Source organism: Akebia trifoliata, chromosome 13 (assembly GCF_017979445.1).
Source record: "Akebia trifoliata isolate Shusen 1 chromosome 13, ASM1797944v1, whole genome shotgun sequence".
Classification (NCBI taxonomy): Eukaryota; Viridiplantae; Streptophyta; class Magnoliopsida; order Ranunculales; family Lardizabalaceae; genus Akebia; species Akebia trifoliata.
In genome coordinates, this window is record NC_141387.1 from 28,201,257 (window position 1) to 28,226,401 (window position 25,145).

Here is a 25,145-nt window from a genome sequence, read left to right on the forward strand (position 1 = left end):
CTGCATTAGGTCTTTTAATATTATAGGTCCAAATCGAAAGAAAACCCAAGACCTATTTGGTACAAAGGATGTTCTCAACTATCTTTCCAATTGTAAATTTCTATATATTGGACAGGCCACCTAATGGGCCTTTCTACCAAATACAAACCTGGCCCTAAACTTGAATCCAGCTTGGCTAGTACCCTAGTATAGTTGTACAGGCTAATAGTAAATGGTCCAAAATACATTACCCAAGACAATCCAATTCGGGCTCCTAAAGGCCGAAAGCTCAGCCCAATCATGTTTCATATTGTGTAGGGCTGTCAACGGATGCTTATCAATTTGGATACAACAATATCTGAATCTGAATCCAAAAATTTTATTTGATATCCGAATTTGAATTCTAATCCGAAGAATGTTCTAAAACTCTATCCGAATTCAAATCTGATTATTTTATCGGATATCGGATAATAATTTGTATATTAAAAAAAAAACATAATTTTTCCCTGTCCAATTGATTTTTTATTATTTAAAAAATCTATTATATATTATATTACATATATAATAAATAAATCAAATAAGATAATATATATTAGATATTATTTCAAATCGGATATTATTGAATTTGAAATATTAATATCTGAATCCATATCCAATAAGGATTTGAATATATAAAACTATCCGAATTCGAATCCGATATCCAAAAATTTCGGATAATATCAGACTATCCATTGACACCCCTAATATTGTGTCAATTCAACAGGGATTTGCTTTGCTGTTAAGAAACATCCGTGCTAAGCTGATGACCCAATGGTATAACACCACGTGTAGTGAGTAAAATTAAAAATCGAAGACGTACTCTTGATGTTGATCTAACAGATTAACGCCTTCATTTGTTATTAGCAAATATTTACTCTCATTATAAGCATTTTTTTTTCAGTCTAAATATTTCCAACAGACAAATAACGATATAAAACTTATTTATTGCTTAAGCCCAAATAGATCTCATCTCATCATCCATTAAAACATCCTAACGATTACATTGCTACAGTCACAGTACATCAGATACATAGACCACATCCTTTTATTGAACTAAACTCCTGCGATTCTCACTAAAATTACTCCCATCAATTTATTGCAACTCCATATTACTACTTCAGTGCATCCTGCAAAATAAAATTGAAAAAAAAAAAAAGAAAGAAACATTAATCAAACAAATATTTATTTAAAATCTTTAATTCTTTTAGCTCCAAATGTCTAAATGTCCAACAAATCGAGTCAACCCAATCACTCAGTAAGTCTATCTGAATGAGTCAAATTTATAAATATTTAAAAACTATTTTTCTTGTTTTTTAAAATAAATAAAAATATAAATATAGGCATATAACTCGGACAAACTTTGACCCAACTCAACTATTTTACTTGCAGACTCTTCCGAGTTAATGGGTCAACTCGGGTGAGTTTATGAGTCAACTCGGACGAGTTTATTCGTTGGGAGTTTAGAACTATGGAGAGAGAGAGAGAGAGAGAGTGTGTGTGTCTCTGATCACGTACGCTTCACAGTTGGTGTTTAAAGAGACAGGAAATCCAACTTTAATATTGCAAGAAGTTGGAATCTGACTCAAGAACTTATCCTGAACTCCTGTGAACTTGGCAACTGCAGTCTTCAAGCATCGACATATGGCCTTCTTGTCATCTACAGATTTCACACTCTTTACCAACTCTTGCAGTCCACTGCAACATGGTGTGGATGGCTTTGGAGTCTTTCCCGTAACGAACATAACACAAGCAGCTGCCTTAGTGTCAACAGTGGTGCATGTTATGGCTGCCTCACTTACATTAATAATAATGCCATGGAACAACATCAGAGAAAGGAAGAGGCCTAGACTGAAGGACATCACATTCTTGGTCGCCATTATATATCTATCAACCTTTCTTTCCTGTGATATGTGATGTGAGAGAGAGAGAGAGAGAAAGAGAGTTTTGATTCAGAGTTGACGATAGATAGAGGTGTGTGTTGTGAGGTGAGAGTAACTGTAAGTGAAGTGTTGTTATATAGAGAAAGATTTCTTCATTGGGTTTTGGAAAGTTTGATTTTTCCAACGCTTTAGTTATCTTCTTCTGATGTTTTCTCGAACGAATGAATTATATAATCACAGGTTTTGTTATTGGGAATGATGAAGAGAGTAACTCCATCCATTCGAATTGATGTTGAAGCGGGTTTTTAAAACTCATTACTTGACTCAACTCGGCAGGTATGTCTAACGAGTCTGTCAAATCAAAAATAGGGTTGAAATGGGGCTTCGGTCTAGATTTAAGTATATCCATATCCAGATCCAAATTTTTTACTTGGATCCTATTAGCCAAAATCATATCCGAACCATTTTTTTTCACTGCTTGATTTGGGTCAGTCGAGTCGAACAATTTGAATCCGTTCATTTATTTATTTTTTTGCTTTAGTCATTTTTTAATTGCTGTATACTATTCTCTTTTACTATTATAATTCTTTTATTTTATAAGATTTCATATTATATTAAAGTAGTAGAAAAAATATTTTAAAAAACATAAAAAATATAGTTCTTAAAGTAATATATATAACCTTCTAATCTAGGCAGATATCCATGGATCCATATTTGACCCAAGATCTAAATCGGGTAAAAGGAGATCAACCCACATTTGACTCATTTTTTAATTCAGGTCCACTCCAAGAGTTCAAAAATCTTAAATTTGGATCCGGATCACTCAGATTTCAAATAAAATTCGACCCATTTTGTATCATAGTAAAAAATTTGAGGGTTCACTAGAATGTGCACTTAAAATATATTAAATTTATTGGATAGTATTTTGTATTATAAAGTTAAAAAATAAAAATAAAAAAATTATCTAGTAGTTTTTTAACTTAGCTATTCAAGCTCTTAAAGTACTCGACTAATCCTCTAGGCATCTATGAGAGATTTTGAACTCAAGTACTCCACTTTCAGAGGCGTGGTCCTGGTCATCTCACGTACCCTTAGATGGTCAAAGCTACCCTCTTCGATGGATCTTTATCCCAATTTTTTGTCATTACTCGGAACAAAACATTTTATCTTTTGTTCTCAACAAAATAAATATATATGATATGATTTGTTGCATTTTTTCAGTTAAATCTATGATTTTCCAAATTAACTCAGAGAGTACCATCCAACTTGGCGATAGGGTAATCCAAAATCGAATCAAATCGAGTTTCAAGTCAACTTGACGAAAAATAAAATTATGTGTTGAAGTAAGGAATATCGGTTTGGACTGGATTCGGATTGGCCCTAATCCACACCTAAAGAGATGGTTCTCTCCTAATGGGCCTGGTCTGGGTTCATGTTGACACTCGAAACTTATTAAATGCATGAACATTTTGGAGTTTTGTAACGTTTAGTTATAGGAAAATGCTGAAATGACAAAAAGAATTTACTGCGATTCTCACATAATCATAGATGTATTTCCTCGCGATACGAGTAAAAATCATCTATGGTAATGTATGCATGTCCATGTCAGAATTGTGAGAATCACAGTAAATCTTGTGTCACCTCAGCACGACTCTTAATTATACTACTTATCATCAAAATAGGTATCCAATTTCGTATTTGCCTACTTCACCATGTTTGAAAGTATTTCAAATTTTCTATAAGTAGTAAGGTTCTTAATCAATCTACACACAAACAAAAACTTCAACGTTTGCATCCTCTTTGTCTCATTTTTGTTCTTCCTCTTGTAAAGGAACATTTAGACTTTAAAGATTAAAAAGATTAATATCATATCAACACACGTTTCTTGTAAAAGAGATCTCACTTCTTTCTTCACCAATCAAAGATTAAATCTATTTAAACAAGTCAATCCACTCTAGTTTTTTTTTTTACTTTTTATTAAAATCCTAATATAAAAATAATATATATATATATATATATATATATAATATATAATATATATATATAATATATATATATATATATATATATATATATAATATATATATATATATATTTAATTAATAGATTGGGATCCGTTAACTCAAGAATGACTCACGAGAAAACACAAGATCCAAACCGTTTTAGATTCAATTTCTAATAGTTGAGATTCATGCGTATCTTAATAACACATATCGCATCCTCTTTGTCTCATTTTTTGTTCTTCCTCTTGTAAAGGAACATTAGACTTTAAAGATTAAAAAGATTAATATCATATCAACACACGTTTCTTGTAAAAGAGATCTCTCTTCTTCTTCACCAATCAAAGATTAAATCTATTTAAACAAGTCAATCCACTCTAGTTTTTTTTTACTTTTTATTAAAATCCTAATATAAAATTAATATATATATATATATATATATATATATATATATATATATATATATATATATATATATTTAATTAATAGATTGGGATCCGTTAACTCAAGAATGACTCACGAGAAAACACAAGATCCAAACCGTTTTAGATTCAATTTCTAATAGTTGAGATTCATGCGTATCTTGATAACACATATCTCTAAAATATTTATCTCGAGATGCATGATTATATGATCGAAGATTAGAATTTTCTAGGTTTTACCAAAATGACCCTAATTATATTAGAGGGTCGCACTATGTGAAAAAGGCCCATATTTGACGGTCTTAGACCGTCAAATTTTGAGAAATTTGACGGACCCTCCCGTCAAATATGCCTGTCAAATATTCTCTTGTAGAATTTTTTTTTTGACGGCCCTGGACTATCAAATTATTGGAGAATGGACTTAAAAAAAAACAAAAAAATTCCATAGAGTATGACCGTCAAATTTGGAGGTTTAACAAACAATAGCATGGTCCTCTAATTCACCAATCACAATGAACGAAATAATAATAAAAAAAATCAGAAAAAGAAAAAATAAAAGAAAAATCATAAAACAAGCTCCAAATTAAACTAAATAACCCAAAATTAATATACATGTAAACCTCTTTATTAAGATCGAAAATTCTATCGAAGCTACAAATAACTGACAATAAAGCAGTATATGATACATATATCTATGGTGGTATCGTTTCCTTTGATTTCTGTTACTTTTCCATCTATCCACGCAACCTCCGAATCCTCAGCCCACACATGTGAGCCGACGACGATGTTAACAGGAGTTCCCTGAATCAAACAAAGATCCATTTGGTTCAGTGAAATATGTTAAAAGAAAACACAATGGTGATATTGACATTTAGAGCTGCAAATATTTGCACTGTTTCACATAGACATTCAAACAAAGAAAGATTTGATAAAAAACAAAGAAATCCATACCATATGCAATTCATCTATCACAATAATTCCAACTTCAGAATGATGTCCTTCCAGCAATCTGTTGAGTAAAGAATTTGCCTTCTCTATAGTGCAGACAGCTACAGAAGTATCTTTAGGCAGTGTTCCACCTCCTTGGTCACATCTTCAGTACTAAATATAGAATACGGAACCTGCAAGTAACAAGAGAGACAATAAAAATACCTTTTCTGCACAAATTGACACATATGGCAGTACAAGAATTGCCATTTTTCCAGTTGACACGATTCGTCGCAACATCAAGATTTCAGCAACAAAACTTTTACCAGCACTGTGACGATTCAACAGCAAGATTAAGCATCGGCTAAATACCCAAAAATATATGAAATGCTTCCAAAATCAGGTGTAACTTTTTATTAATAGTAGCCATTCAAGTACCACTCAAACCTCTTTGATAACTCAAAGAATTTCCATCAAAGACTAACACAATGACAATGGTATACATTCATAAGAAATAAGAAAGCTATAGAAGCGAGTTTTCATGCAATGAATCACGAACTAATGTTACAACCTTCATTGATGCAGACAAAAATATACAAATAAAAACCTTACTAACCAACACAAAAATGGTTCCCAAAGTACTTCAATCATGGAAGGAGCTGAGTATTCTTACAGAAAAACAACGGTTTAGCTACATGTGTTTCTTCTAAAGCACCCCAAAATTCTCAGGGGAACTAAAAACCTAAAGGTTAATTTTACTAATACAAATATTTTTGCTTATAGTTCTGTCTTTTCTCTTATGTGGGCAAGTGCACACCGTCCATAATATAGAAATCAATATCTCTTTCCTAGGCATCAGTCCACCACAGATTTAGTTAGCAATTGATTTTAACCTCTTGCTTATTTTGGCATGGAATGAAGTAAAGCCCAACCTACGAAGCTTTATAAGATGCCAAACTATAAACAAGTCAACGCATTTCATAAACAAAGCCTTATCTCAAGGATTTGGGGTCGTATAAACAAAGCTTGTTCCTCCATTCCACTCTACCTAAAACCACGTCTACCTAAACAAACACCATCTAACCCACCATCATCATTAAAACCATATCCTAAGAGTGGAAGAAAATATACACTCAACAAATATATAGTCTCACGCATGCACGTACACACACCTTTATTGTACCAACTAGACCATCCATAAATCCAAGAAGAAACCTTGTAATAAGAGCCATCCAAAAGCTTGTACTGAGGCCAAAGAGAGTGTTGAATATGACCCTGATATGTATTATTAAAACAGAGTAAATGACATAAATAGTTTTGAGACAACAATTCAAGTTTAATTATATAGGGAATAATGTCAAGCAATACTAACACTGAAATTGTGCCCAACACTATAACAGGTTTCGACCATATCGATCAGCTATAACGACCCAAAGAACAGAAGTTAAAGCTCTTCCAAACATATAGGAAGCTCCTACAACACATTAAACGTTTGAAGTCCTATCCCCAGCCCCTAGGACTAGGCAAGGTTCAAAGACTGAATTTTAATTTTGTTGGAGACAGACAGATCTGTTTAGTGAAACAGTTCTCAAAAAAATAGAACATGCATGTGCTGGCAAAATACTTTCTAATTTAAAAGGGCGATGAGAATATATAAAAAAAAATGATTGTAACACTTCAGCAAAAAACAAGATAGAGCCTGGACATATCAAGAATTAGGGTTAATTCAAAGTTAAACACAACATATATGCCTTTAAAGGTTTTAAATGAAACTGAGCCAGGTAGGAAACTTGAAATTTTCAAACTGACCCTAGAAAAAACAGGTCCACTGGGTTGGTCGTGATTGGCTGGTAGTTTAGGTCAGTGTTTTCAAATGTGAAACAGGTGATGAGATGCTTCAATGGTCTATAGCGTGAAGAGTAAGCCCACAAACACATCTTTTATATTAATACTAAAAATAAAAATAAATAACAAATACATTAAATTCTTGAGGACTTCTTGTCCTCCTATCAATAAAATTTAACTCATCAAAAAAAAAAATTATCTGATTCATGTGGGATGAAAAAATAGGATTTTTTTTGTTATTAACCAAGAATAGCTTATTATTCTTGGTTCACAACGAAAAAGAAAATATTTACATGCACACGCACACACACACACACATAGAGGGAGAGAGAATAGCTTATTATGTTTAACTCTAGGGCAAAAAACAACACATAAGGGAAACAGATTGAAGTGTGAATCTAAAATGCCACAACCAACCTATGAATTTAAGGAAATGCCTTTGACACAGCATTTTAAGACCATAAGCAGTTTTATAGCCTCGGCGGATGTGGCATTATGTCTCACCAGCTTTTCCACCTTTAGTAAGCCTGAGGCGTTTCAGGTAGAAGTGCACCATGGGCAGATAGGGCCTGGTTACAAGTCAGTCCCAGCACAACCTAAGTTTGAAGACATTCAAACTGAGCCAAAAAAAAGGCACCAAGAGATTGGGTTCTGTTAAACGCATTATAACAGAACAGAAGTTAATGCTCTTCCAAACATATATGAAGCTTTTCCTTTTTTTTATGAATACATGAACACACTGGTGTTAACACTGACAAAAAATCAAAATATAACAGAATTATAAGAAAGATGGGTGACTTACCTCGGACCAATCAAAAACAAGGGTGATTAAGAAGTATAAGCAGTCAAGTCTATGATGTTTGGCAGAAAAATGACAGGAAGGAAGCACTTCAATCATCAGCTGAAGTAAGCCATCAAGCTTAGTTGAAAGAAACTCTTCATGGTCCTGGCCATATGAATTCAGCAAAGAGATTTGTGAGAAGAACATTCCAAAGTGCAAAACATAGAAATTTAAAGCCTGGGTATTAGAAACTTCACATATATTTAATAATGCTTAGTTGTAGAAGTGAAAACTACAAGGCCATTTGCCCATTTTTGTGGGTAAAATCCAGTTACTGATCTGATTCCATCAATCTGTCCTGCGCCCACTTGCCAATCTGCAAGGCCATTTGCCCATTTTTACCCATTAATTCAAAAGTGGTAGTATTTATAATGATGTTAAAATATAACATACAAAGTACCATAAATTATAAATGCAGCAGTGGTATAACTAAATCCAGGCACACAATTAGACTCGCACAACCTATGGTTTCATACACTTTATCCCTACATGCATACACCAAATAGTTAATATTTGGTCAACAAATAAAAGCAGGACAAACTCCATCAGAAGATAAACATCGCATGTCCATGACATATATGAAATTATGTAATGTGCCCCCTCCGCAAACTTAAAACATCACCAAATTCTATACTAGAAGATATTCAGGAACGAGGTTCGTTTTTTCGTACCTGTGGCCAGCATGTTGGAAGAGTAAGCCTGGAGTATATGGCATCATCCTTGTTCCAACACATTCTTTCTTTTTACCGAACTGGAACACAAGAAGTAATTTTAATTTTAATTTTAATTTTGAAATATAAAGGGGGGACATTGTTTGTTTCATGATTGTGTTGATTTTCAAGATAAACTTGTACACTTGAACACAATCAGAGGATGGGGAAAGGTTGTTACATGTCTATAGATTGCTATACCTTATCATGATCCCAAATATTTAAGAGACCATCCTCTGCAGCACTGCCAAAAACAGACGATCTGTCCGGACACCACTGAATAATAAATAAATGTTCAGTTACAAAAGAAAGGAGGTGAAAATCCAAGCATCAATACAGAATAACAATGCAATTGTAAGAAAGAGATAAGCCAAGAAAATTATCCCATACCCAGTTAGAATAAGGTTTACATCATGAGGGTTCCAATCAACACAGTGAAGATCAGCATTATGAGCTTTCTCGACCTGCCCACCCAAGATAAATAACACCCAAAGAACATCATAATCAAAAGGAGGCATTGTCTAATAAAGAATTGTGCATATCAGGATAGAGAAACTTTTATTGAACATTACCAAGGTTAACTACATGAAAAAATACAAGAGAAAAATGGGGGAAAAAAAAAAAAAAAAAGAAAAAAAGGGGTAACGACTTAGATTTAAATAATGTCTGAGATACTAGTCTGATGTTATCATTGTCATAGTCAATCCTTGTCAGCGCTGCAGTAAAAGAACTTTCGTGGCACAACAGAAACATCGTTCAAATTAAGACAACATATACAATTCAAAATAAGACCTTTACTATAAACACTTACTTCCTAAACAAGAGAATGATCACAACTCTGTAACTTAACATGGATATGGTGCCAGACACCAACCTAAGAAACTGATATTCCAATACACCAGCACGGTTTGTTCCAGGTCTATGAGAGATTTTTAATTAAGTAATTTCATATGGTATACAACTTAATGGAAAATTGTATATACATATGCTGAAAACAGAGAAAAAAAAGACCAAATATAGAGAGATAAATTACAATGTGACTAAACTGTTTTTGAGACATGAACACACTTTTCTCTTTTTTTTTTATGAATACATGAACACACTGGTGTTAACACTGACAAGTGACAAATTTCAGAAAAAAGAGTATCCATCCACAGCAATGTGGATTAAAACACACTATTCAAACATACAAAGGATTGGCTCAAGTTATTATCTCAACATTATAACACTCATTCAAATAATTTCAGTAGTTGCTTACAACTAGGATTAGGCCTATATAAAATCCAAAACCTAAAAATACAAATCTAACAACAAAAAAAAAAAAAATGAGAGCTTCTAATGGCACCCCAACTTTTACTTATTCTCAACCATTCATTTTTTTTAATTGGGGTGCAATAAGTAAAAACTTGTATAATGTCATGGTTCAATTACAAATAGAATAGTGGCTTATTTTAGAAAAAGAGAAGATTATATGCAACCATCTTTCAATAACCTCTGTTTATTTACTTAGAAGCATATAGATCAGAATAGGCAAGGACTTGCAATAAAAGTCTTGATTTTTAGGTTATTTAGTGTTTTGGTCTGAGACCTCTCAAGTGTTTTGGAGGTCTTGAGATCAGTAACTGCAAAACATACCTAACTAAGACCAAACAAAATGGAAATGTTCACACCAGATGCGGTTTTCAAACAAAATAAATAATTACTCACCCATGAATATTTAGATCTATGAGCTTGGACAGAAATTTGAACAAACAAAACTCCATTAACAACCTCTACAAACAAGACAAGACCCAAAACTCCAATAACAAGGACGAAGAATAAATTGATCCGGAGGCCCAAAAACTCAATCCTAATCTAAGAAAATTCTATGAGAATTTATTTCGGGTCAAAGATGAAAGCTCAAAGAGGTTATGTTCATATATTTGCAGTGGTTAAGTAAAGATTGAATACTCGTTGTCCAACCAACACCCTACCAGGAACATAGTTTTGTGCATTGATCACATAAACCCCATGTAAATTAATACCATACATTAATTCGTTGAGTGAAGGAAAATTAGTTACGATCAGAATAGGTGATTGGTACTATGCTACATTTCCAAGAAAAACAAAAGAGAGAAAAAAATAAAAAACATTACCAATGTGTCTCTATGAATTTTTCGGCGAAGAAATTCCATTACTTTGGCAAACTTGTCCGATCCCGCTAACTACCAATCCAATAGTTATTAGCAGGCATAGGCACATTATTAATGAAATTTCTAATGATCCAGTCTGGAAGATTTTCAAGATCAATTTAAACTGATCAGCTAATTGCCATAATTGGATTAATTAACTGTTTTTTTAATCTAATCAAGGTTAGCGTTCTAAAATTTTCTTCAGAATTAAAGTGAATAATGAAACTTTGTTGGAATCTATCCAGGGTTTTTTATTGTTACAACTTGCAACTATCAAATTGAGAAATAAATGATTCTAGGGATCCAAAAATTAAGTTCAAACATCCCCAATTCTCAGACAGTTTAAGAAAATTGGAAGCAGAAGTAAACCTCAATCAGGAATCATGATGATATATAGATAAATATGAACTTGGAAAGGAAGAATAAATACCTTGAACTTGGCTTGCTTAAGTATCGGAACATCTCCAGTTGCCCTCAGATGGACAACCACTGCAGGAGAAACCAGAAACAGGTTGATACCTCTATTAACGAACTTAAAAAAATATGAAACCCTAAACCTAATCTTGAGATCAAACAGAGAAGAGATTTGGAGGGATTTGTCAATGGAGGAGAGACAAACCTTGCGGACTGAAGTCGATAGGTCACTTCGAGCTATCAGAGATAGGTAGCGATGAGATACAGAGAGAACGAGGATCAGATCGAGATCGAGATCGATCGATCAAATAGAGTGGGAGATGAGATCTATGGAGGGAGACAGATCGAGAAATCGATCGATCGATCAGATAGAGGGGAATATAAGATCGAGCGAGAGAGAGATGGAGAAGACGATCGATCGAGAGAGAGAGAGATGGAGAGATCGATCAATCGAGAGAGAGAGAGAGAGAGAGAGAGAGAGAGCTAGGTCGTTCAAGAGTACAGTGAGAGACAGAGAGAACGAGATACAGTGAGAGAGAGTGTGAGAAAGAGAGAGGAGATCGAGAGTACAGTGAGAGACAAGAGAGAATGAGATACAGTGAGTGAGAGAGTGAGAAAGAGAGGAGATCGAGAGAGAGAGACTGAGAGTGGGACTGGAAACGTGGTTCACAGGCCGTGGTTTTTGAGGTTTAAAATTCGTCGGGCCAGGCCCAACAAATTTTTTGATTAAAATTCGGAATTTTCACGTAGTGGTCGGGATCCATAGACTCATGAAAAGTGAACTCATATGTTCACACCCAACGTTGGAATAAAATATGTATCCTGAGAACATATTACGGATCTTTAAGATAAATCTTAATCGTTGAATCTAGCATAGACATGGTTGAGATTTTACGTGAACATATGAGTTTACTTTTTATGAGTCAACATATCCAACCCTATAAATATCAAGTGGGGCATTTATGACTAATCAAAATTTGGTGCCGAACAACTTCTACTTCAGCTTCTCTCATTAATAATATTTTATATATATATTTATTATATATATATATATATATATTGTCAGATCCATAGACACATAAAATTACTCATAAAGCTACAACGTCTTTGTCTTATATGGGCAAAAAGATTCAGAATGGGCAGATTTTTTTGTGAGAATGATCTTTATGGTGAGGGGATCATCCTTGCAAAAAATCAGTCCATTTCAAAAGGTATAACCCCATTAAAAGTGGTTTACAAAAAATGGACAGTCCAAAATTCTTCAACTTGTAAACATGGGGCTAGAAGTTTTAGAATGAGTTGATTTTTGACAAAGATGATCTCCTCACCAAAGTGATCATCCTCACAAAAAATCAGTCCAATCCGAACCTTTTTGCCAATATAAGACAAAACATGTTGTAGCTTTATGAGTATACAGACCCTAATCCATATATATGGGAAGCGTTTGAAGGCCCTAAAGAAAGCCAATTGTGCCAAACACTTTTCAAAATAGGGGTTATAGGTTTCATAATGAAATGAGATTTTGTGAGGATGATCTCTATGGTGAAGAGATCATCGTCACCAATAATCAGCTCATTCTGAAACTTCTAACTCTAGTTTACAAGTTAAAGAATCATGGACTGTCTATTTTTTGTAAACCACTTTTGATAGGGTTAGAAATTTCAGAATAGGCTGGTTTTTAGTGAGGATGTTCTCCTCATCATAGAGATCATCCTCACAAAAAATCAGTCCATTCTCAAATTTCTAGCCTATACATTGAAAAAATGTTTGGCACAATGTTTGAATCTCTTGAGAGAGAGAGAGAGAGAGAGAGTAAGGCTTAGGGTCTATTAGTCCTAGCCCAACCCAGAATTAATCGAACTTAAAGGCCCTAAAACTTGCTTTTTCCAAACCAGTTAACCTGTTTTTAGGATGGATGAATTGGAATTAACGGGCTAAAAGCCCAATTGACAGCCCTAGTTGAAGTGCACAAAAATAAGCAACAATAATACCGACATATAAATAAGCAATCTTCCATTCAACCAACTAGACTGTAAAATGAGAAAAACTTTAGTCGTCAAACAATGTCCATATGGGACTAATAAGATAGTGAAATGGGGGAAGACAATACAATTTCTTAAACTATGTAATTTGAGCCATTAGATCAACCCAAATCATAGTTATTTTTCTGCAAACATGTCTAATCCCAATTAAAGATTTGTTAACCCATTACCCAAATAAACGTTGTTTTTCTGAAACCATGGCCTTGGACCCATTGTTCAATTTTTGTCAAAAATTGGAGATAAATTCACTGAAAAGGCCTATTTTTGGTTTTTCAAACAATATTATTGATTATTTTGAATACTCGCCTAGTTCTGAAAAATAAAAAAAATAAAAATTGGTGATCTTTAGTCTAGTCTTCCACCCAATTTTTCTTGGCTTACACCAACAAAAATTTTCCACAACTCTACTAGATTAATCCAAATAACTGACACCCACCAAATAATTGCCAAATCCGAACTTGGTTTGTATGCTTTGAGGATGTTAAATTCAATAAGGTCCAGCTTATTCATTTAAAAAAGAATAAAAAACATGTTTAATGTTTCTTCTCATCTCAGAATGTCTTAGCCAAAATATTTTATGGCCCATGTTAAAGGCACCCCTTTCTTAGCAAGGGCAACCATCTTAGTAAGGGCACCCGCAAACTTATTTCTAAGATTTAGGATATATTTCAGCACCTCCTTTTTGTCTTGTCAACATGTTCATGTCATCATTGACTAAACAATGTCAACATGAACATGTCGACACAAGCCAAAAATTCTTTTGGAGACATGTCGACATAGGTTGAGTGCTCTAATCATGGTAAAACTTAAGTTTTCAATAGTCCATGGACACCCTCATTAAAAGGGGGGGTGCCCCTATTTTATTGGGATTGTTTCAATCAAGACCATCTCAGTTAAAACATTCTATCTAAGACACTAGCAAACATAAGCCATATGAAAGCATACTGTAACATAATTTGCATTAACATAACTACACTTACAGATCACTTTTGGCTTGTAGCCAGGAGCCATCAAGTATATAAATTCTACATCATCATCAACATCAAAGCCCCCCCAGAAATTTTCCAATTTTCTGGAAAAAATTAAGTCGTATAGCTTGATTCTTATCCTCGTGGAACAGAGCTGATCAACGGGCTCAAGTTGTTTGTTTCAAAGTTATGAAAGAATATTTCTAAACAGAATGCCTTCATGGGCTTGGACTCATTTACAACATTTTGATTCCCATGGAATTAAAAACCATGGTTTATAAGCTAAACAGTTAGCTTCTTTTTCACTCAAGAATCTATACAAGAAAAGATCAGAGAAGAATTCTCAACACCAACCACCACAAATTGAGAGCATGCTGATATGATGAGAAAGGGCCTCACAGCCTTTTTGATAATGCCTTCTTCAATCCCTTGACTATCTTTCCGAACCACATTAAATTCATGACAGCCAACACAAATGGCACCACAAACACCAAAAGAAAACCAAATGTGTGCATCCGCTGAATCTGCAATACGTGAGAAAAAGAATCGATGAGTATGATGATGCTTGTTTAGCAATAGTGATCACAAAAGTATTGAATGTTGGTTTCTATGTATATTTCGGTTAATATATAAGGGAAATATTTCGATCAGCATAGAGATTAATACAATTTTATAATTTTGTTGAAATTTTTTACTATTATCAAAATATTTCTACTAAAATCATGCATTTTTATACCAGAAATTGTTTATTTAATTGAATTTACAATTCACCAAAATATTTTAGTTATTTCGACTGAATTATCTTTACTATTGTAATGAGAGAAGGTATAGTAGAATTGCATCAAAATTTGAGTGGTTATAAATGCCCCTACTTTTATATTTATATTTAATATAATCAGGTTCATTTTGGTAAAAACAAAAATTGTAAAGCACGACCCTGCCATCACGTTGGTTAGTTTTCAAAATTACAAAAATATCCTTTCTACTCTGAAATGTTCGACAATCCTTTAATAAATATTATAAATTACAAATAAGCCCTTCTCATACATGTGCATTTGGAAATGCCACCTTCTAGTATACAAAAAGAATTAGTTGGTCAAATTTCATGTCAGGTCTTGTGGAAATGGAAATATTTCAACATATGTTGTCCCCCGCGTCACTGGAGGTTTCTTTGGCATGGGTAGAACCAAGGGCTTCTAAAGGTGACAAATTCCACTGGACAATCCAAGCATGGGTCAATACCAAATACCAGTACTATGTGAAATGTATCGGATAGAAATATGTGGAAATTTAACATTATGATATTAGGCTCATATTCCAGGGACATCTACGGGTGACAACTATTTTTACATCTCTCGGACGCCATTCATTGTACAAGATCAAACGACATCTGACAGTGTTGTAGAAAACATTGAAAAAATGGATGGCATATGAGTGGTTGTGTAAAAACATTTGTCAGTTCTAGATGTCCCCCGAACACGTCCCATGATATTAGTGTAAGGGCAGAGTAAGAAAAAGACCCAAAAAAATGTGGATGGAGAGAGTGAAATCGGATATGAACACTACTTCAAAATTTTTTTTTTTTTTTGGAGAATTCGAAGGATAAAAAATAAAAATGTGGCGGAAGACTAGTCTGTCAAAACTTTCCATGTAGAAAGGGGTTAAGGTGGTCAAAAAATTTTGACCATTAATATCTGGTTAGAGGAGTCAACTCTCATTTATGCTCCAGACAAGTCGACAATTTAAAACTGAGAACATACCTGATCATATTGCAAGTAGACAAGGTAAAAAAGGTATACAAACAAGAGAACCCTTGCAACCTGCATGCCATAATTCATTTGAGTAAGTATATGCATTATCCACTAAGTAGGCTCCTTCATTAACATGAATTACAGGGAAAAAAATTATTTAACTCACCAGCCAAGTGAAGAATATCACAATCCCATTAACGAGATAAACAGTAGACCTCTTCAATCCAGCAGTGTCAAGATACCTTCAGAAGCCCAAAAGATGAATCAAAGTCGAGGCAATAAATTAAAGCCACATTAGAGTTAAAGTGCATATAATTTATCCAAAGCTACCATCTCAAATTGATCCACATTGTCGTCGTCTCTGATATGAGAACCATGTAAGTGTAAAGCTGCCCCTCTCCAGACAACATGGAGTATGCTACCGCTATTAGGGATAGAAGATGATGGAGAACCTGAAACATGGATGTTATTATCAAATTTCATGCTTGAGCTGTTCCTAGCCGAGAGCACCAATGACCAATCTGCATGAATCACCAAGCGTCCAACATGCCGAATACATGCTCATGTATTAAAAGTTTAAAACTATGCTCCAACATGAGGGGATGCCCATGTTAAGCTTGCTTGTCAACCATTCAAGTAGATAATGTACTTACATATTCCATTCCACCAAGAGAAGGATAAAACCAAAGTATCATCCCAATGTCTGCAATGAAGTACCCAACAGAAACCTGCCATAAATCATTGTGTATGATACATATAAGACTCCTTGAAACTAAATACAGAAGGGAGGCAACATTAATGAAATAGAAAAATGAATCAAATTATGATCACTTAAATATGGAAGGAGGGGGATGGTGTGCATCTTGTGGAATAGTGGATAAAAATATCATCAAGTAGTGGCACTCTAATGGGTGCTTTCTTGATATCTCTATTGTGTATGTGTAATGACAACAAATTCAGTTGGGTTTTTAGATTTTAGTTTGCCAATTTATTATCTATTTCAAATAAACAAAAATTTCCATTCAGGATTTTATGGGAAGGAATGATCGTGGTTATCTCGAGACTTCAGTTTTAGGAGAAATGTAAATCATTGGGAACTTGATTCATTAACCAAACTTATTAGATGCGTCTCTAACACTCCAATTTCTCTTATGATGAGAACATTTGTATTTGTAGTAGTCAAGATAGGGTTTTTTTAGTTAAATCTTTTTACCACCCTTCCAACATTCACATATTGCTGACTTCCCAAGCTTCCAGCATTTGGGGCTAGAAAATTCCCTTCAAAGTGGCTTTCCTCTTGGTCATCCATCTGGGACTAGATTTTATCAATCATATTTCATTTATTTCATTGTCGATTTTTCTCTTCCTCTAAGCACACCACTCTGTTTCAACTTGGATCGTTGAGCTACCCATTAACAATTTAACATTGCTACCCATTGGTTATAAAAAAAAAACATTGCTACCCATCATTGTTCAACACCCGACCTTCACATTTGAGAACCCACTCTGCTCATTCACCAAAAGAGGACATGGTGGCCCTTCTACCGTTGCCAATCGTACCCCTGCCGTCGCAGTGGTGCCAATGGTGGACGTATTCTCGGGACCTTCCACTCTCTTAGTCAGTCCTCAAGAAGTGACATCCTGTCCAACTCCCTCAACATTGAAGCCGGGAGCAACAAATGTAGGGAGACTAGTCTCCTTCCTTCATCCTTGGTAACTAAGTGGTTGCTGTGGGCCATGCTAGCATCTTGACCAATGCTTGCCTTCCCAATAATAAGTTAACAGCGGGCAAGGCTACTAATGGAAATTGCCAACTAATATCTACAGTAGGCTTGTAGGGTATGTTTCAAAACTTTATTTCTTTCTTGACCTGATTCAATAACAAGTTGCTCCTAACCTTGATTTTTGGCTTAGCAGGCCCATAAATTAAAAAATGAATGTTGTGTCTAACTTGTTTCATTTTTCATATATCATAAATGAATCACAAGAACCACAAGGATACTTTAGTTATTAACTAAGGTAGTAATAAACCATGGAAAAAAAAAATAGGCTCATTTTATTGGTGTTTTACTTGAACTAAAATAAAACTATGCTGTCCCTTCAATGATGGGGTGCTTGACATAAATAAAAAGTATAAGTTTCCAATAAAGAACATTGGAAAAAAATATTCTTTCTTTCTGATTTCTAAACCTAAAAAGAGAATGGCTCAACCCAACAAAAAAGATAAATCACACTCAAAGATGATAAAATTGAGCTAAAGCTTAAGACAGAAATGAAAAAATAGTGCCAGAAGATATATTGAAATCATGTAAGAACTATAGAGAAAATGAAAAAAACCTACCCCCAATGCAAAGGTAGAAAGTTGTGAACTTCGGAATGAAACAAGCCTGGCAAGTTGGTGATCAGAAAAGAGTTCTGAGAAGAACACCAAGTAAAATGCCATAGATGTGATAAAAATGGCATGAAGAGTAGATATACCCCTGCACAAATAGTAAAATATGATATACCAAGGAAATAAAATTGTCAAAATGAAAAAAAAAAAAGGATGGAAAAAATTGCATATGGATGGATACTCACCGATTGTTCCAGTCAATTTGCTGGCTTTTTGTAAGGCCAGCATAGGTCTTAAAATAAAATGAACTAATCGACTGTGTGAGATGATAAGCCTGGGAGAGTAAAAAACATCCAATAAAACAGATGAGAGTCAACCAAGAACCCCCAAACTACCAAAACTATTCTTAGCAGAGGAAAAAGAGGTAAACTTAGTAACAAGGACATTGGTATGTGTGTTGGTATCAGACACATTGATCCCAGCAAATCCAATACATTGGCACATATGTGCAACTAATTTCACATGTTGAGAGAGATTTTTTTTTTTTCAAATACAGAAATAATGTATAAGATTTTATATAATAAAATCATACAAACAATATGCAAAGTGAAAACAACATATTTGAATAAATTATGGTTTGCAAACTATTGCCTTATGTCCAACATGCAACTACAACATATGAAAATTCTTAGAAGATGGACTGTCAGATACGAATGTGATTTCATGGAGGGTAAATGAGGTCCAATCTTAGTCAGCATTCACAATCTATAGATGAGCCCTATCATACAAATGAATTTCATAAAGGAAAATATGAGAACATACCATCTTGCAAGCCAAAATGCCACCAAGGACAGAAGTGTATGGGATAAAAGGATCTGCTAGTAAATAGTCCCTAAGCAGCACCTCAGCCTTGTTTTGATAAGATGTGATCTCCATAACAGCTTCCTTAGGGACTGGCCTCATAGCATCTCTATTGAGTCCATATCCCAAATCAGCGAACTAAGAAAAAAATATATCGTAAACTCAAAACCAGATTACATACCTAAATGAAAATTAAATTTTAAAATAAGAAATTATGTTACATCCTAAAGAATTTGTACAAGCAAATGTGCCATGTTTATTTGTATCTTGTGTAGTCCAAAACTAAATAAAAAATATCAGAAATACCACTGGTATACATCCGACAAATGCTAAGGTCAATGAAATTTATTAAATCAATAGTAGTGACCTCAATAAATCCAGAAAAAAATATTTGTTTTTTGTAAGTACAAACATACATAAAGAAGAGAAATTTGGGAAACCACGGTTTATAGAAAAGATATAAAAAAGTTAATTGAGGTAAACAAGGCTTCCATCCATAACCCAAGCAAATATTATAATAATGAGGCTCATTTACATCTTGTCATCTATGTACCTAGTCCTCAAATCCAAGATTCTTGTCAGCATACTCATTTCTGTTTGATCTTTACTAGTCTTACCTCTCATTCATCTCAATATTGCCATCTATGTTATGTTTATTCTAAGAACATGTTGTTTCTCACTTGATTGATAACCAGCATTCAGCTCCATAAGGAATAATAGGTGGTTTAACAGTTGCTCTGTAAAAAATGTCTTTAAATTTGATCAATACACTTCAATCATGTAATATTCCAGAAGCACATGTCCACATATTTATTATTATTATCATTATTATTATTTTTGTAAATTTATTCAGCAAAGTGAACTCCATATCCACTCTCCTCCTATATGGCCAACTCCCACCAAAACACAATCCTCAAAGATTGTCCGCTTGAACTCCCGAGATAGACCTCAGACGAGAGAAAGAGGTTTTCCTTAACCTCCAAATTAAGACTCTCCGCAATCTCCTGGAAGGTTCTTCCATTCTGCTCCTTCTAGATACTCTAGCACACAGTAAATTGAAACATCCTCTGCAAAATAACACCTCTAGAATTGAAGGCATAAGTCGCCCAAGATTCAAACAAGGCCAATATATGGAATAGAGAAAATAAATGTTACCAAATTTCATAAGCATGTTTACAATAAATAACGAGATGATTGACCTAACCTTACACATACCAAATAGTCCATGTAAATACGCTTAAGAGAAATTAATGATCAATCATTAAGAAATTGAATAAATTAGCACAACAAACAAAAACCACTACTTTTTTATGTGACTTTCAATCCCCAAAAGAAAGGTCATAGGAAACTAAAATTATGAGAATGATTTAACAAGGTAATAAAAGGTCCTGAATGAGAAATTACCATCACTTCCCATCCTCCACATTAGATTATCCTTATTCCCAAGGGATATAGAGCTATAAGTAATGATTGCAAGCAACCTCGTTGAGGAGTCCAGTTTGTATACATTCAGATTTCTTCTGAAGCCAAGATTCCAAGATATGTTGTCCTCAAACAAATCATAAAATATTTGGAAAACTTGATATTTCTTATAAGATAGAAGGAATAGCTTAGGAAATTAGTTCTTCAAAGGATCATCTCCAATTCATATCCAAAACCAAATTCCACTCCCATTCCCAACCTTAAATATTTTCCTAAATCTTCTTTTCTTTTTATAGGTTTGTGGAGGTGGGATTTTGATCCCAAGTCTATGGTATTACCACGCTTAGATTTTACAACCTCACCATAGTGGCGCAATCAAAATCTTTCATTCCATTTTAAATACCTCCCCAAACCCACAACCATGCAGACCTCTGCTTCTACTTGAGTCATGCTTTAGACTACCACACCCAAATTTTCATTTACAATTTTTTCCCAAGATTTCTTGCTCCTTTATGGATCCCCATAACCTTTCTCTAAAGAGAGCTTGTTCATTATTTAAAATGTCCTTATGCCCAACACACCTTTCAATCTGAGAGAAAAAAAAATAACCATCCTATGAGGTCATTTTAATGCAAAACCCTCATTGTCATTCCACCAAAAACTCATATACTTTTCTCACTGACTCGGACAAGGAAAGCAAAGAAATAAAGAATGTCAAGCTGCACGCAAAACAATTCATTAACGAGGTTATCTTACCCATGGTTAAAAGATTTGTTCCATTTCAGAATATTTTGTTGGAACATTTTGAAACATAATTCGGGAATGATTTGGTATATACCATCATTTTTCTCCTAACCGAAACCTTGTCTCAAGACAAGACTTTAAATCTTTATCCTATCCCCTTTTCACAGGTATCTAATCTTCCAAGACGATGATCTTTGATAACCTTTAAATTTTTGGATTCCATATAATATTGGATCTAATGTTTTCCCCAAAGAGCAGATCTAAGTATTAGGTTGGGAACCAACCAATTTATATCTAAGCACCTGAGCATAACTTCTCTAATTTCTTAATTCACCAACTCCAAACAACATGCTCTCATTTAAACTTTACCCCTAGGCCTGTGATAGATTCACAACAACACAACAGACCTTGCAAAACTCTAAGTTAGCTATTAAAGGCATCCATAAATAAAAGAAATAATTAACAAATTGAAGATGATAAATCTTCGACCCACCAAAGGGCAATCTGCCTTTATTTATTCTCAAGATAACATTCTTCCAAGAGCTTACACTATTATTCAAAATAAAACAGGTTAGTGTGTCTCCTTGCCTCTAAACAAAGGAAAATTTGAAATATCCCATAGCTCATATGGGATACTTTTCTTAAATTTTTGTGATTTGGTTTTTTGTAGTTCCTCAAGGCTTGGATTTATCAATATTGACCTAATTAAAGACTTCACAACCATTCTTTAGGCATTACTCCCCATGCCCCTGACATTTAAAGAAAAGTGTTTTTCTTCCTCTATCCTAAACTCCTAATTTCTTAATAGGATATTTTTTTTCCCAAGATTATTAAGAGTTTTACGATGTCTTAAATACAAGACACAAGAGGTATTTTTTTCAAGATTATTACTTGAGACAGTTCTTATATTTTGGGAAGCTCGTTTGGGAACTTTATAACCAAGCCTTATGGGGTTCTCCATTTGGTATCACCCTAACCCTATTAGAAGCACCAGATCTGTTAGTTCAAGTACAACCTAATTGGTACTTATCGAACTGGGTTTAGAGAAGATTTGAAATTTAAATTACCCATTCTCAAAACATTCCTTTCCGAGCGATCCAATAGCTGGACTGGATGGGAGGGGTCACAACGAGTAAAGCATACAAAGCATTATCAGAGCTGACCAGAGAGGACATGTCAGCTATCTTCCCCAATAGAAAACCCATTGCACATTCATCTCTAGCATAACCTATCAAAATCACTGGCCAGTCTAACATTAGAAAAGCATGTCTTTGGTTGAACAACAACAACGAAAACCTCTAAAAACAAACTATAAACTACATTCCCTACCATAACCCAAGGATCCAAGGAAGTTGAAGGTTGCAACTTTTTATTATTATTATTATTATTATTATTATTATTTTGATGATGGCAAAGTAAAGTTTTTGTTGGAGCTTGGTGCATCCCCTGATTTCCATTAGCCTCCCAACATTTTTCCAATAATATCAAACAGGAAGCCTTGCCCACAACAAAGGATGAATATAGAACATCTAGCTTTATTTAAAAAATAAATAACTAAAATAAAAGAAAGAGAGTCTAATTGATAGAGTTAACTTAAAAAAAAAAAAAAAATGAAACATTACATCCAAGAAAGAAAAATAAAAAACTAAAATTAAGGATTGCTTCTAATAGCCATATCATTGCCTTTAGTAAATGTTGAGCACTCATTTGGATGCATAAGAATTTAACTAGCATTCAATGGAAAAGTAGAAAAAAAAAAAACTATCAAACTCCATAAGAACACATGAGCTAAAACCTTCAGTAAAATATGCTAATTCCTTTCAACATACTCTCCAAATTATATTATTTTTATGAAAGTTCTCTCCAGCCTGTGATATTTGAATCATCACATCAAATTGAAGGAAGAATGATTTTCTGTTTAGACAAAAAGAGAACTCCTAAAGGAAAATGAATTTTTCATAGAGTCACACTCACAACCTAGTATTTTGAGGAGACAACAAACAAGAATAAATAAATTATAGTATTTTTTATGATGTTTTATAGGACTTAGGGGGGATGATGACCCAGCTCTTATGTTTCCAATCCTTCAGCGAGATCATTTACACCTAGTATATTTTAGGTTATTCTTACCTGCTTTAAATTTTTAATTTTTTTCAAAATTGATTTTTGAAAACATAACAAATAATTTATCATTATGATTACTTGTTTGAAAATGTGCTAGCTTGCTTAGTTGGTTTAAGTCTGTGAGTGTTGATACCACGATTTAGGTTCAAAACCCGCCTTCACCTACTAATTACTAACCACTAACTTGCTTGCTAATTAAAAAAAAAAGATTTGTTTGAGGATTGATGCCATTTTTAATAATCAACCAAAACATTTAAATGAGACTACTAATCACTAAGAAAGAAAAATGTTGCTAAAAGTACATGTGTCAACGAAACATTTAAACATGAAAGAACTTAAAATCCTCAATTGTTGCCTTTCAAAACAGATACACTCTAAATCTGATGAGACTTGTCCACCATTGAAAGAAATTTCAGATAATTTAAAATGAAAGACTTAAAAAAAAAACTGTGGGTGGAAATCCCATATGGAAATTTTATCAAATGGAAACAGGACACTATGGGACCTGACCAAGAATTCAGTTAAGGGAAACCTGAAGGGTTCACCAATCAAAAATAAACAAAGATGCAGAAATTTCAGACACCAAGCTCTCTACAAAACATAATTTATCTCAATAAGATTATTCAATTGAAATACCTACCATTTTTCATTGAAAACTAGAAAGCAATGCATGAACAGATTAAAAACCTTTATTTAAAATAAAATAAAGAAGAAGAAGAAGAAGAAGAAGAAGAAGAAGAAATTAAGCAAAATACCTATATGGCCAAAGATGGAGAATACGCAAGGAAACTCGGAACCCAATTAAGAAAAACACCTCTCCCAAAGTGATCTTCACACATCATCCATGAAACCAAACAAACCAACCAACACATGAAGAGAGTGAGAGAGAGGGAGACAACTACACATGTCACGAATCATGATCATGTGGAATCCGTTATGAATCTTCAACCTAAAGCAATAATAATAAAAGACACACCCCTCAACTTTTAGTTGAATATTTGAGATACCCCTTTTTTCAAACTAATGACATGACCCTTGACCTCAGTGGAGTCCGTTATGAATCTTCAACCCAAAGCAATAATAATAAGAGACACACCACTCAAATATTGTTGAAATGTGAGATACCCTCTGTTTTCAAACTGATGACATGCCCCTTGACCTCAGTCTTCATTAATAGATTAATAAAAATTACCTAAATGCCTTCATCTTCAACTTGTAACAAAAGATCCTTTTTGAATTTTTCTTTCCCAAAATATTTTCAACTAAATTCTTTTCCCCACTCTTTACCCTTAAGATTTTATCTTCTTTAAATCTCAAAAACAAGATAAGATTTTTGAAGCAGAAGGTGATGAATAAAGGAGAGTTTGAAAATTATCTATTGAATAAGAGGTTCAATAGATAAAAGTAATTTATTATAGAGGTTTGATTTATTTTTATTTTTATTTTATTTTTTGCTTTAAGGGGGGGGGGGGGGGACTCATCATTTAGGTTATTTGAGATAATAAGAAAGAGATGAATGAGGTCAGGTTTAAAATGGCTTAGATTTTATATGAAATCTCAATTTAGACCCTTAAAGTAAATTCGAATAAAAAATGAGTTGAATATGATTTGATCTAATGTCCCTTGATCCAATTCAAATCCGAGTTAGATACAGATCTTTTCCTATGTCTATC

General features: G+C 33.7%; 3 protein-coding genes across 23 annotated transcripts; all 3 read right to left on the reverse strand.

Annotated features, from left to right (window-relative positions):
• Positions 1-942: 942 nt before the first annotated feature.
• Positions 943-2,007, reverse strand: LOC147388197 (non-specific lipid-transfer protein C, cotyledon-specific isoform-like). Its single transcript, XM_086421358.1, has 2 exons — positions 1,534-2,007; positions 943-1,145 (listed from the first exon to the last, which is right to left on the reverse strand). The coding sequence occupies exons 1-2, from the start codon at positions 1,893-1,895 to the stop codon at positions 1,136-1,138; spliced, it is 372 nt and encodes a 123-aa protein (XP_086277484.1). The 5' UTR covers positions 1,896-2,007; the 3' UTR covers positions 943-1,135.
• Positions 2,008-4,887: 2,880 nt separating this feature from the next.
• On the reverse strand, positions 4,888-11,886 carry LOC147388198 (uncharacterized). Of its 17 annotated transcripts, none has more exons than XM_086420992.1 (11): positions 11,434-11,884; positions 11,245-11,303; positions 9,034-9,107; positions 8,845-8,919; positions 8,605-8,684; positions 8,170-8,249; positions 7,895-8,038; positions 7,510-7,743; positions 6,420-6,522; positions 5,272-5,441; positions 4,888-5,121 (listed from the first exon to the last, which is right to left on the reverse strand). In XM_086420992.1, the coding sequence occupies exons 5-8, from the start codon at positions 8,615-8,617 to the stop codon at positions 7,705-7,707; spliced, it is 276 nt and encodes a 91-aa protein (XP_086277118.1). In that variant the 5' UTR covers positions 8,618-8,684; positions 8,845-8,919; positions 9,034-9,107; positions 11,245-11,303; positions 11,434-11,884; the 3' UTR covers positions 4,888-5,121; positions 5,272-5,441; positions 6,420-6,522; positions 7,510-7,704. The 17 variants fall into 17 exon arrangements, 14 of the variants coding, with proteins under 14 accessions (XP_086277118.1, XP_086277115.1, XP_086277113.1 ...); XM_086420989.1 differs by having other exon boundaries at positions 5,272-5,578; XM_086420987.1 differs by having other exon boundaries at positions 5,272-5,578; positions 6,420-6,766.
• A 2,326-nt stretch (positions 11,887-14,212) lies between these two features.
• LOC147388199 (uncharacterized) lies at positions 14,213-24,408 on the reverse strand. Of its 5 annotated transcripts, none has more exons than XM_086420841.1 (9): positions 24,228-24,408; positions 19,144-19,291; positions 18,567-18,655; positions 18,331-18,469; positions 16,643-16,717; positions 16,320-16,441; positions 16,156-16,231; positions 15,999-16,058; positions 14,213-14,762 (listed from the first exon to the last, which is right to left on the reverse strand). In XM_086420841.1, the coding sequence occupies exons 2-9, from the start codon at positions 19,282-19,284 to the stop codon at positions 14,634-14,636; spliced, it is 831 nt and encodes a 276-aa protein (XP_086276967.1). In that variant the 5' UTR covers positions 19,285-19,291; positions 24,228-24,408; the 3' UTR covers positions 14,213-14,633. The 5 variants fall into 5 exon arrangements, with proteins under 5 accessions (XP_086276967.1, XP_086276965.1, XP_086276962.1 ...); XM_086420839.1 differs by having other exon boundaries at positions 19,144-19,320; positions 24,228-24,407; XM_086420836.1 differs by lacking the exon at positions 24,228-24,408 and adding an exon at positions 24,113-24,205 and having other exon boundaries at positions 19,144-19,320.
• Between the last annotated feature and the right edge of the window lie 737 nt (positions 24,409-25,145).